The sequence below is a fragment of the Pleurodeles waltl genome, chromosome 5 (genome assembly GCF_031143425.1).
Source record: "Pleurodeles waltl isolate 20211129_DDA chromosome 5, aPleWal1.hap1.20221129, whole genome shotgun sequence".
Taxonomy (NCBI): Eukaryota; Metazoa; Chordata; class Amphibia; order Caudata; family Salamandridae; genus Pleurodeles; species Pleurodeles waltl.
Window position 1 is genome coordinate 870,323,675 of NC_090444.1, and position 13,855 is coordinate 870,337,529.

Below are 13,855 nucleotides of genomic sequence, written 5' to 3' on the forward strand. Positions count from 1 at the left end.
CCTGCTCTGGCGCGAAACTGGACAAAGGAAAGGGGAGTGACCACTCCCCTGACCTGCACCTCCCCTGGGAGGTGTCCAGAGCTCCTCCAGTGTGCTCCAGACCTCTGCCATCTTGGAAACAGAGGTGCTGCTGGCACACTGGACTGCTCTGAGTGGCCAGTGCCACCAGGTGACGTCAGAGACTCCTTGTGATAGGCTCCTTCAGGTGTTAGTAGCCTTTCCTCTCTCCTAGGTAGCCAAACCCTCTTTTCTGGCTATTTAGGGTCTCTGTCTCTGGGGAAATTTTAGATAACGAATGCATGAGCTCAGCCGAGTTCCTCTGCATCTCCCTCTTCACCTTCTGATAAGGAATCGACCGCTGACCGCGCTGGAAGCCTGCAAACCTGCAACATAGTAGCAAAGACGACTACTGCAACTCTGTAACGCTGATCCTGCCGCCTTCTCGACTGTTTTCCTGTTTGTGCATGCTGTGGGGGTAGTCTGCCTCCTCTCTGCACCAGAAGCTCCGAAGAAATCTCCCGTGGGTCGACGGAATCGTCCCCCTGCAACCGCAGGCACCAAAAAGCTGCATTACCGGTCCCTTGGGTCTCCTCTCAGCACGACGAGCGAGGTCCCTCGAATCCAGCGACACCGTCCAAGTGACTCCCACAGTCCAGTGACTCTTCAGCCCAAGTTTGGTGGAGGTAAGTCCTTGCCTCACCTCGCTGGGCTGCATTGCTGGGAACCGCGACTTTGCAAGCTACTCCGGCCCCTGTGCACTTCCGGCGGAAATCCTTCGTGCACAGCCAAGCCTGGGTCCACGGCACTCTAACCTGCATTGCACGACTTTCTAAGTTGGTCTCCGGCGACGTGGGACTCCTTTGTGCAACTTCGGCGAGCACCGTTTCACGCATCCTCGTAGTGCCTGTTTCTGGCACTTCTCCAGGTGCTACCTGCTTCAGTGAGGGCTCTTTGTCTTGCTCGACGTCCCCTCTCTCTGTAGGTCCAATTTGCGACCTCCTGGTCCCTCCTGGGCCCCAGCAGCGTCCAAAAACGCCAAACGCACGATTTGCGTGTAGCAAGGCTTGTTGGCGTCCATCCGGCGGGAAAACACTTCTGCACGACTCTCCAAGGCGTGGGGGATCCATCCTCCAAAGGGGAAGTCTCTAGCCCTTGTCGTTCCTGCAGTATTCACAGTTCTTCAGCATAGTAAGAGCTTCTTTGCACCAACCGCTGGCATTTCTTGGGCATCTGCCCATCTCCGAGCTGCTTGTGACTTTTGGACTTGGTCCCCTTGTTCCACAGGTACCCTCAGTCAGGAATCCATCGTTGTTGCATTGCTGATTTGTGTTTTCCTTGCATTCTCCCTCTAACACGACTATTTTGTCCTTAGGGGAACTTTAGTGCACTTTGCACTCACTTTTCAGGGTCTTGGGGAGGGTTATTTTTCTAACTCTCACTATTTTCTAATAGTCCCAGCGACCCTCTACAAGGTCACATAGGTTTGGGGTCCATTCGTGGTTCGCATTCCACTTCTGGAGTATATGGTTTGTGTTGCCCCTATCCCTATGTTTCCCCATTGCATCCTATTGTAACTATACATTGTTTGCACTGTTTTCTAAGACTATACTGCATATTTTTGCTATTGTGTATATATATCTTGTGTATATTTCCTATCCTCTCACTGAGGGTACACTCTAAGATACTTTGGCATATTGTCATAAAAATAAAGTACCTTTATTTTTAGTATAACTGTGTATTGTGTTTTCTTATGATATTGTGCATATGACACTAAGTGGTACTGTAGTAGCTTCACACGTCTCCTAGTTCAGCCTAAGCTGCTCTGCTAAGCTACCATTATCTATCAGCCTAAGCTGCTAGACACCCTATACACTAATAAGGGATAACTGGGCCTGGTGCAAGGTGCAAGTACCCCTTGGTACTCACTACAAGCCAGTCCAGCCTCCTACATTGGTTGTGCAGCGGTGGGATAAGTGCTTTGAGACTACTTACCACTCTTGTCATTGTACTTTTCATAAGAGAAAAATATACAAAACAAGGTCAGTGTATATACACATAGCCAAAAAGTTTTGCATTTCCTCTTTTCACTCTTTTCTAAGTGCTGAAAAGTACTTCTAAACTTTCAAAAAGTTCTTAAAAGTTTAAAAAGTTTTTTTTCTGTCTTTCCAAAAAGTTCTGAAAACTTTTTTCTCTTTGTCTATCACTTTAACTCTCTCTAAAAATGTCTGGCACAGGCCAAAAAGTTGAACTATCCTAACACTGGCACATGACATTCCCTTAGCTGGGCACCTGGGTCAAATGAAAACTTGGGACAGATTGGTACCACTGTTTCATTGGCCTAGGATGTCTGAGGACACAAAAGAATTTTGTAAGTCCTGTGAAACCTGTCAAGCCAGTGGCAAGACAGGTGGCACCCCAAAGGCACCCCTTATCCCACTGCCTGTGGTTGGGGTTCCCTTTGAAAGGGTAGGGGTTGACATAGTTGGCCCCCTTGACCCTCCTACTGCTTCAGGCAATAGGTTTATCTTGGTGGTAGTGGACCATGCCACAAGATATCCTGAAGCAATTCCTTTAAGGACCACTACAGCTCCTGCAGTGGCAAAGGCCCTCCTGGGAATATTTTCCAGGGTGGGCTTCCCAAAGGAAGTAGTATCAGACAGAGGAAGCAATTTCATGTCTGCATACTTAAAGGCCATGTGGAAGGAGTGTGGTGTAACTTACAAGTTCACAACACCCTATCATCCACAAACAAATGGACTGGTGGAGAGATTTAATAAAACTCTCAAAGGCATGATTATGGGACTCCCTGAAAAACTCCGCAGGAGATGGGATATCCTTCTACCATGCCTCCTTTTTGCCTACAGGGAGGTACCCCAGAAAGGAGTGGGCTTCAGCCCCTTTGAACTTCTTTTTGGACACCCTGTTAGGGGTCCACTCACACTTGTAAAGGAGGGTTGGGAACAACCTTTAAAAGCTCCTAAGCAGGATATTGTGGATTATGTACTTGGCCTCAGATCAAGGATGGCTGAGTACATGAAAAAGGCCAGTAAAAACCTTCAGGCCAGCCAAGAGCTCCAGAAGCAATGGCATGATCAGAAGGCTGTTTTGGTTCAGTACCAACCAGGGCAGAAAGTGTGGGTCTTGGAGCCTGTGGCCCCAAGAGCACTCCAAGATAAATGGAGTGGACCCCACACAATTGTTGAAAAGAAGGGTGAAGTCACCTACTTGGTTGACTTAGGCACTGCCAGGAGTCCCCTTAGGGTGCTCCATGTCAACCGCCTGAAACCCTACTATGACAGGGCTGATCTCACCCTGCTCATGGCAACAGATGAGGGACAGGAAGAAGACAGTGATCCTCTACCTGATCTCTTCTCTTCCACAGAACAAGATGCTCTTGTGGAAGGTGTAGTTTTGGCTGATTGTCTTACTGCTGAGCAGAAAGATAATTGCATAAATCTCCTAGGACAATTTTCAGAACTCTTCTCCATTGTGCCAGGCACCACTTCTTGGTGTGAGCACACTATAGATACTGGAGACAGTTTACCTGTCAAAAGTAAGATCTATAGGCAGCCTGACCATGTCAGGGACTGCATAAAGCAAGAAGTTCAGAAGATGTTGGAACTAGGAGTGGTTGAGCACTCTGACAGTCCATGGGCTTCTCCTGTGGTACTGGTACCAAAACCCAATTCTAAAGATGGAAAGAAGGAAATGAGGTTTTGTGTAGACTATAGAGGTCTCAACTTGGTAACCAAAACTGATGCTCACCCTATACCCAGGGCAGATGAGCTAATAGATACACTGGCATCTGCCAAGTATCTAAGCACTTTTGATTTGACTGCAGGGTATTGGCAGATCAAAATGTCAGAAGATGCTAAACCTAAGACTGCATTTTCTACCATTGGAGGACATTACCAGTTTACTGTAATGCCTTTTGGTTTGAAAAATGCACCTGCCACTTTTCAGAGGTTGGTGAACACAGTCCTGCAAGGGCTGGAAGCTTTCAGTGCAGCATATTTGGACGATATAGCTGTCTTTAGCTCCAGCTGGGATGATCACCTGGTCCACCTTTGGAAAGTTTTGGAGGCCCTGCAAAAGGCAGGCCTCACTATCAAGGCTTCAAAGTGCCAGATAGGGCAGGGTAAGGTGGTTTATCTGGGACACCTTGTTGGTGGGGAACAGATTGCACCACTTCAGGGGAAAATCCAAACTATTATTGATTGGGTTCCCGCTACCACTCAGACTCCGGTGAGAGCCTTCCTAGGCCTCACTGGGTATTACAGGAGATTCATTAAGAACTATGGCTCCATTGCAGCCCCTCTTAATGACCTCACATCCAAAAAAATGCCTAAAAAGGTATTATGGACAGCAAACTGTCAGAAAGCTTTTGAGGAGCTGAAGCAGGCCATGTGCTCTGCACCTGTCCTGAAAAGCCCTTGTTACTCTAAAAAATTCTATGTCCAAACTGATGCATCTGAATTAGGAGTAGGGGCAGTCCTATCACAACTTAATTCTGAGGGCCAGGATCAACCTGTTGCTTTTATTAGTAGAAGGTTGACCCCTAAAGAAAAGCGTTGGTCTGCCATTGAGAGGGAGGCCTTTGCTGTGGTCTGGGCTCTGAAGAAGTTGAGGCCATACCTGTTTGGCACTCACTTCATTGTTCAGACAGACCACAAACCTCTACTTTGGCTAAAACAAATGAAAGGTGAAAATCCTAAATTGTTGAGGTGGTCCATATCCCTACAGGGAATGGACTATACAGTGGAACATAGACCTGGGAGTAGCCACTCCAATGCAGATGGACTCTCCAGATATTTCCACTTAGACAATGAAGACTCATCAGGTAATGGCTAGTCTTATTGTCCTTCGTTTGGGGGGGGGTTGTGTAGGAAAGTACCATCTTGCCTGGCATGTTACCCCCATTTTTCACTGTATATATGTTGTTTTAGTTGTATGTGTCACTGGGACCCTGGTAACCCAGGGCCCCAGTGCTCATAAGTGTGCCTGAATGTGTTACCTGTGTAGTGACTAACTGTCTCACTGAGGCTCTGCTAATCAGAACCTCAGTGGTTATGCTCTCTCATTTCTTTCCAAATTGTCACTGACAGGCTAGTGACCATTTTTACCAATTTACATTGGCTTACTGGAACACCCTTATAATTCCCTAGTATATGGTACTGAGGTACCCAGGGTATTGGGGTTCCAGGAGATCCCTATGGGCTGCAGCATTTCTTTTGCCACCCATAGGGAGCTCTGACAATTCTTACACAGGCCTGCCACTGCAGCCTGAGTGAAATAACGTCCACGTTATTTCACAGCCATTTTACACTGCACTTAAGTAACTTATAAGTCACCTATATGTCTAACCTTTACCTGGTAAAGGTTAGGTGCAAAGTTACTTAGTGTGAGGGCACCCTGGCACTAGCCAAGGTGCCCCCACATTGTTCAGAGCCAATTCACTGAACTTTGTGAGTGCGGGGACACCATTACACGCGTGCACTACATATAGGTCACTACCTATATGTAGCTTCACCATAGTAACTCCGAATATGGCCATGTAACATGTCTATGATCATGGAATTGCCCCCTCTATGCCATCCTGGCATTGTTGGTACAATTCCATGATCCCAGTGGTCTGTAGCACAGACCCTGGTACTGCCAGACTGCCCTTCCTGGGGTTTCTCTGCAGCTGCTGCTGCTGCCAACCCCTCAGACAGGCAGCTGCCCTCCTGGGGTCCAGCCAGGCCTGGCCCAGGATGGCAGAACAAAGAACTTCCTCTGAGAGAGGGTGTGACACCCTCTCCCTTTGGAAAATGGTGTGAAGGCAGGGGAGGAGTAGCCTCCCCCAGCCTCTGGAAATGCTTTGTTGGGCACAGATGTGCCCAATTCTGCATAAGCCAGTCTACACCGGTTCAGGGACCCCTTAGCCCCTGCTCTGGCGCGAAACTGGACAAAGGAAAGGGGAGTGACCACTCCCCTGACCTGCACCTCCCCTGGGAGGTGTCCAGAGCTCCTCCAGTGTGCTCCAGACCTCTGCCATCTTGGAAACAGAGGTGCTGCTGGCACACTGGACTGCTCTGAGTGGCCAGTGCCACCAGGTGACGTCAGAGACTCCTTGTGATAGGCTCCTTCAGGTGTTAGTAGCCTTTCCTCTCTCCTAGGTAGCCAAACCCTCTTTTCTGGCTATTTAGGGTCTCTGTCTCTGGGGAAATTTTAGATAACGAATGCATGAGCTCAGCCGAGTTCCTCTGCATCTCCCTCTTCACCTTCTGATAAGGAATCGACCCCTGACCGCACTGGAAGCCTGCAAACCTGCAACATAGTAGCAAAGACGACTACTGCAACTCTGTAACGCTGATCCTGCCGCCTTCTCGACTGTTTTCCTGTTTGTGCATGCTGTGGGGGTAGTCTGCCTCCTCTCTGCACCAGAAGCTCCGAAGAAATCTCCCGTGGGTCGACGGAATCGTCCCCCTGCAACCTCAGGCACCAAAAAGCTGCATTACCGGTCCCTTGGGTCTCCTCTCAGCACGACGAGCGAGGTCCCTCGAATCCAGCGACACCGTCCAAGTGACTCCCACAGTCCAGTGACTCTTCAGCCCAAGTTTGGTGGAGGTAAGTCCTTGCCTCACCTCGCTGGGCTGCATTGCTGGGAACCGCGACTTTGCAAGCTACTCCGGCCCCTGTGCACTTCCGGCGGAAATCCTTCGTGCACAGCCAAGCCTGGGTCCACGGCACTCTAACCTGCATTGCACGACTTTCTAAGTTGGTCTCCGGCGACGTGGGACTCCTTTGTGCAACTTCGGCGAGAACCGTTTCACGCATCCTCGTAGTGCCTGTTTCTGGCACTTCTCCGGGTGCTACCTGCTTCAGTGAGGGCTCTTTGTCTTGCTCGACGTCCCCTCTCTCTGCAGGTCCAATTTGCGACCTCCTGGTCCCTCCTGGGCCCCAGCAGCGTCCAAAAACGCCAAACGCACGATTTGTGTGTAGCAAGGCTTGTTGGCGTCCATCCGGCGGGAAAACACTTCTTCACGACTCTCCAAGGCGTGGGGGATCCATCCTCCAAAGGGGAAGTCTCTAGCCCTTGTCGTTCCTGCAGTATTCACAGTTCTTCAGCCTAGTAAGAGCTTCTTTGCACCAACCGCTGGCATTTCTTGGGCATCTGCCCATCTCCGAGCTGCTTGTGACTTTTGGACTTGGTCCCCTTGTTCCACAGGTACCCTCAGTCAGGAATCCATCGTTGTTGCATTGCTGATTTGTGTTTTCCTTGCATTCTCCCTCTAACACGACTATTTTGTCCTTAGGGGAACTTTAGTGCACTTTGCACTCACTTTTCAGGGTCTTGGGGAGGGTTATTTTTCTAACTCTCACTATTTTCTAATAGTCCCAGCGACCCTCTACAAGGTCACATAGGTTTGGGGTCCATTCGTGGTTCGCATTCCACTTCTGGAGTATATGGTTTGTGTTGCCCCTATCCCTATGTTTCCCCATTGCATCCTATTGTAACTATACATTGTTTGCACTGTTTTCTAAGACTATACTGCATATTTTTGCTATTGTGTATATATATCTTGTGTATATTTCCTATCCTCTCACTGAGGGTACACTCTAAGATACTTTGGCATATTGTCATAAAAATAAAGTACCTTTATTTTTAGTATAACTGTGTATTGTGTTTTCTTATGATATTGTGCATATGACACTAAGTGGTACTGTAGTAGCTTCACACGTCTCCTAGTTCAGCCTAAGCTGCTCTGCTAAGCTACCATTATCTATCAGCCTAAGCTGCTAGACACCCTATACACTAATAAGGGATAACTGGGCCTGGTGCAAGGTGCAAGTACCCCTTGGTACTCACTACAAGTCAGTCCAGCCTCCTACAGTAAGCACCTATCAGGAGGGGTCTCTGACATCACCTGCTGGCACTGGCCAATCAGAGGACTCCAGAGTGCCCTCACACCTCTGGAAACAAAATGGCAGAGGTCTGAGACACACTGGAGGAGCTCTGGGCACCACCCCTGGGTGGTGATGGACAGGGGAGTGTCCACTCCCCTTTCCTTTGTCCAGTTTCATGCCAGAACAGGGACTGGGGGTTCCCTAAACCGGTGTAGACTGGCTTATGCAAGGAGGGCACCATCTGTGCCCTTCAAAGCATTTGCAGAGGCTGGGAGAGGCTCCCCCTCCCCAGCCTTTAACACCTATTTCCAAAGAGAGAGGGTGTAAAACCCTCTCTCAGAAGAAATTATTTGTTCTGCCTTCCTGGGACTGAGCTGCCCAGACCCCAGGAGGGCAGAACCCTGTCTGTGGGGTGGCAGAAGCGGTAGCTGCAGAGAAAACCCCAGAGAGCTGGTTTGGCAGTACTCGGGGTCCATAGTGGAGCCCCGAGGATGCAGGGGATTGTCTCCCCAATACCAGATATGGCATGGGGGGACAATTCCATGATCTTACACATGTTACATGGCCATGTTCGAAGTTACCATTGTGAAGCTACATATAGGTATTCACCTATATGTAGTTCACGTGTGTAATGGTGTCCCCGCACTCACAAAGTCTGGGGAAATGGCCATGAACTATATGGGGGCACCTTTTCTAGTGCAAGTGTACCCTCACACTTAGTAACTTTGCACCTAACCTTCAGCAAGTGAAGGTTAGACATATAGGTGACTTATAAGTTACTTAAGTGCAGTGAAAATGGCTGTGACATACCGTGTGCTTTATTTCACTCAGGCTGCAGTGGCAGTCCTGTGTAAAGGTTTGTCTGAGCTCCCCATTGGTGGCAAAAGAAATGTTGCAGCCCATAGGAATCTCTTGGAACCCCAATACCCTGGGTAGCTAGGTACCATATACTAGGGAATTATAAGGGTGTTCCAGTATGCCAATTGAAATTGGTAAAAGTGGTCACTAGCCTATAGTGACAAATTTAAAGGCAGAGAGAGCATAAACACTGAGGTTCTGATTAGCAGAGCCTCTGTGACACAGTAAGCACTACAGACAACACACACATAGGTCACAAACTATGAGCACTGGGTTCCTGGCTAGCAGGATCCCAGTGAGACAGGCAAAACACACTGACAAGTAGTGTTTTCACTATGAGCACTGGGGCCCTGGCTAGCAGGATCTCAGTGAGACAGTAAAAACACACTGACATATACTCACAAACAGGCCAAAAGTGGGGGTAACAATGCTAGAAAGAGGCTACCTTCTCACACCCCACACCTTGCAAAGCAAGATGGATTAAGTCTGGGACACACTGGAGGAGCTCTGGGCACCACCCCTGGGTGGTGATGGACAGGGGAGTGGTCACTCCCCTTTCCTCTGTCCAGTTTCCCACCAGAGCAGGGGAGATGGGGTCCCTGAGCCGGTATAGACTGGTTTATGCAAGTAGGGCAACATCTGTGCCTTTCAAAGCATTTCCAGAGGCTGGGGGAGGCTACCCCTCCCCAGCCTGTAACACCTATTTCCAAAGGGAGAGGGTGTAACACCCTGCTCTCAGAGGACGTTATTTGTTCTGCCTTCCTGGAGCTGGGTTGCCCAGACCCCAGGAGGGCAGAACCCTGTCTGTGAGGTGGCAGCAGCTGTAGCTGCAGTGCAAGCCTCAGAGAGCTGATTTGGCAGTACTGGGGGGTCCATGGTGGAGCCCCCAGGATGCATGGAATTGGCTCCCCAATACCAGATTTGGAATGGGGGGGACAATTCCATGATCTTAGACAGGTTACATGGCCATATTCGGAGTTACCGTTGTGAAGCTACATATAGGTATTGGCCTATATGTAGTTCACACGTGTGATGGCGTCTCTGCACTCACAAAGTCCGGGGAGATGACCCTGTACTATGTGGGGGCACCTGTGCTAGTGAAAGGGTGCCCTCACACTTAGTGACTTTGCACCTAACCTTTAGCAAGTGAAGGTTAGATATATAGGTGACTTATAAGTTACTAAAGTGCAGTGAAAATGGCTGTGAAATTGTGTGTGCACTATTTCACGCAGGCTGCAGTGGCAGTCCTGTGTAAGGGTTTGTCTGAGCTCCCCATGGGTGGCAAAATAAATGCTGCAGTCCATTTGGATCTCCTGGAACCCCAATGCCCTGGGTACCTAGGTACCATATACTAGGGACTTATAAGGGGGTCCAGTGTGCCAATTGAAATTGGTAAATGAAGTCACTGGCCTACAGTGACAAATGTAAAAGCAGAGCGAGCATAAGCACTGAGGTTCTGATTAGCAGAGCCTCAGTGACACAGTTATCCACTACACAGACATACACATTAGGCCACAAACTATGAGCACTGGGGTCCTGGCTAGCAGGATTCCAGTGAGACAGGCAAAACATACTGCCATATAAGTTTTTATCTATGAGCACTGCAGTCCTGGCTAGCAGGATCCCAGTGACACAGTAAAAACACACTGACACACACTCACAAACAGGCCAAAAGTGGGGGTAACCATGCTAGAAAGAGGCTACTTTCTCAGAAAGATGAGGCAAAAAAAATGCTGAGGGAGAAATAAGACTGGTTACAGAGATCTGAGGGTCTGAGAGGGTGTGGCATTACTTACAGTGCTCCTGACTTTGGGACTGGGGAACTGGATTCGAGTCCCAGCCTTGGCTACCCTGTGTCCACAAAAAACATGCTGCATCAAACAAATAACATTAAACAATGGTGGAAACAAACTTATAAATGTGATGCACTGGTTGAATTTCCCAGAGTAATTACAATTAACCAATGGCAGAAACAAAATGACAAATGTGATCACTACTGGCAGTGGTTGAGCTACCTTCGGTGAACACGAGGGATCGGGTCTCCCTTTCGTGACTGCAAACGCATGCAGGATTGGGTGAAAACCACAGGAAGAAAACCACACATCACAGAAAACAAGTGAACTGCAAATGCGGAATAAAGTGCATGTGAACAGAAGTGCTTACTGACAAACACATACATCAGGACACGAGCTGAGGCAAAAAACTATTAAAAAAAAGAGTTCCCTTAAACAACAGAAAAACAATCAAGGCATAAGGAAACTGTAGTTGGCCGGTAGTCCTCAGCTAAGAACAGAAGTGAGGTGTCAGCTGCGCAAACCAGTTGGGAAGCAACAAAGAAGAGCAACACTGCAGTAGGCAGCAGGCAGGATCAAAGTCCTTTACTGAGTACAGAAGGTCTTGCAGACAGTGCATGTGCGCTGCTTAGTCTCAGCCTAAAAATGAAGGTTTAGGCTTGACAAAAGATTTAGGGGGTCATTCTGACCCTGGCGGTCGGTGACCGCCAGGGTCACCGACCACGGGAGCACCGCCAACAGGCTGGCGGTGCTCCGTCGAGCATTCTGACCGCGGCGGTTCAGCCGCGGTCAGAAACGGAAAGTCGGCGGTCTCCCGCCGACTTTCCGCTGCTCAGGAGAATCCTCCATGGCGGCGGAGCGCGCTCCGCCGCCATGAGGATTCTGACACCCCCTACCGCCATCCTGTTCCTGGCGGGTCTCCCGCCAGGAACAGGATGGCGGTAGGGGGTGCCGCGGGGCCCCTGGGGGCCCCTGCAGTGCCCATGCCCATGGCATGGGCACTGCAGGGGCCCCCGTAAGAGGGCCCCACTGTGTATTTCAGTGTCTGCAATGCAGACACTGAAATACGTGACGGGTGCAAACTGCACCCGTCGCACATACCCACTCCGCCGGCTCCATTCGGAGCCGGCTTCCTCGTGGGGAGGGGTTTCCCGCTGGGCTGGCGGGCGGCCTCCTGGCGGTCGCCCGCCAGCCCAGCGGGAAAGCCTGAATGGCCTCTGCGGTCTTTCGACCGCGGACCGGCCATATGGCGGTTCCCGCCAGGCGGGCGGCGACTGCCGCCCGCCGGCCTCGGAATCAGGCCCTTAGTGTGAAAAGTCAAATTGGAAATTTAAGACTGCACACAGGCTGAATTGGCAGGCCGTATTTATGTTTTAAAAGTCTACTTTTAGTGGGTGTCCCAATGAGTTCTGCTCCCCACTGATAGCATCTAATTTACAGACCCTGGGCACAGGTAGTACCCTTTACTGGGGGCATATAAGTAAAATACATGTGCCAATTGTATCAAAACCAATTTCACCATGTTTAAAGGATAAGAGAACAAGCACTTTAGCAGTGGTTAGAAGTAGTAAAGTTAATGGAGTCCTAAGAGCTAACAAAATGGGTTTAGAAAATAGGAGTGAAGACAAAAAGTTTATGGATGACCCTGCAGGAGGGGTCAAGTCCAACACATTTGACTTCATGGAACCATAGGCTTTTGCACCTCTTCCCGTAATGTTTGTGACATAATGCACCTGGAGGTAAAAGGCCCTTTTCTAGATTTTTGATTTCAGTTTTCTCTTGACTCAGTGACACTCATTTAGTCTCACCGTTCTCATTACTGTCAAAGTTTTTTGACCTTCAGTGGGGAGAGTAACTTTGTGTTGGTCCAGAATGGGCTGTGTACGTGGCTGTGGGTGTGACTGGCCTTATGTTATCTGTTTATTTATCTTGTCTTAGGGTACCATTGATTTTTCTGGGTACTAGTCATTACTGTGAATTTGACCTTTAGTTTGTGCTTTAAAAAATACACTTCTCTACTGTAACTGCACACAGACTAACAGAATTCATCAGCAGAGGCTGAACTAAATTTTGTTTCACGATGAATGTTTTTGTGGTCCATTGGAAATATACCAACCTGGTGTTTGCAGTATTAGATGCAACCGAGAACCCAAATAATATGCAAACAGGCAAATAAATTGTTGTGTACTGAGCTATACAAAACCACATAACATAAATACCAAATAGTCCTCCCTTTAAGGGCAAATAATAGTGACCAATTAAGCATCAGGTACTGACAATGTCAGAAAATTGTGTTTTATGTAATAATAGGTGTGAAAAGATAGTTATAGTAATTCGTGAATTTGAATCAGATTTGAATAATTTCTCTTCGTGACTTTGAAAAATAATCTTTTGGTAAGTGTTTGTGTATTGAAAATCCTAATGGTTATTGATTTTCTGTATTTAGTGAAATTAATTATTTTTGAATTGTCTATGCAATTTTCTCACTCCTAGCATGGTTTCATAATAGGTTCAGTGTCACAGTTACACAGGATACTGCTGGTGTGTCAATCCGATTGGACGTCCAATTAGTGGCACAGCTGTCTCCCATAAGACTCCAAGATGCCCAGGTAGGCTCAACTATTTCTACTGAAATTTCCTGAAAAAAATATTTTAAAATGTGGATTAATTTAAAAAGAGCACAACTTAGTAAGATCTGCTTTTATTATTAACCACTGTTTTTATATATTTGTTCCAAAATGTGTAAGAAAAATTAAGGTAAGAGCTGTGTTCAACCGATAGTTGGGTTCTTTCTGGTATCTCTTGCTGGTTTTACATCCAACACTTTAGGTAGTGAACCAGACATTCTGTTGTTATGTCCAGACTTAAAGACTAAAGGAGATGTCGATTTTGTGGTATTATAATGGAGATTTTCTTCATTGCATTTCAAAAATATGATTATTCAAAAGTATCATGATGATGAGGAAATAGATTGTTAACTGTAACCATTTTACAGTGCCTCACTTTTTTAGTGCTTATATTTCTGACTATTTACTTGTGGTGGAGTTATGCTAAACAGAGCTGGAGTTTAAAGTGATTGGTTGTGGGAGAGCAGACATGAGAAAGGGATCTGTGTGCCTTACGTGTGCTAAGCTTTAGCTGTCTAGTGATATATTGAATTTGAATGAGACACAAAATCTGGACATTGAATGATAAAACTTTGTCAGAGATACCAATGAGGACATCACGCAGAAGCTAAAATTCACATCACCATGACAAACGATGTAAATACGCAAAAAATGAATAGATATATGTAAACAGCCAAATTCTTTACA

The 13,855-nt window shown here is 47.7% G+C and overlaps 1 protein-coding gene across 10 annotated transcripts in view; it reads left to right on the forward strand.

Annotated features, from left to right (window-relative positions):
* Nucleotides 1-13,855, forward strand: part of SMOC2 (SPARC related modular calcium binding 2) — a 1,415,403-nt gene that overhangs the window by 440,653 nt on the left and 960,895 nt on the right. For all 10 annotated transcript variants that reach the window (XR_011203762.1, XR_011203761.1, XM_069234975.1 and 7 more), the window contains exon 4: nucleotides 13,051-13,150. Coding sequence is in view for 8 of the 10 variants with exons in the window: in XM_069234975.1 (XP_069091076.1) it covers nucleotides 13,051-13,150 (100 nt within the window). In the remaining 2 variants the exon portion in view is untranslated. The remainder of the gene's footprint in view (nucleotides 1-13,050; nucleotides 13,151-13,855) is intronic.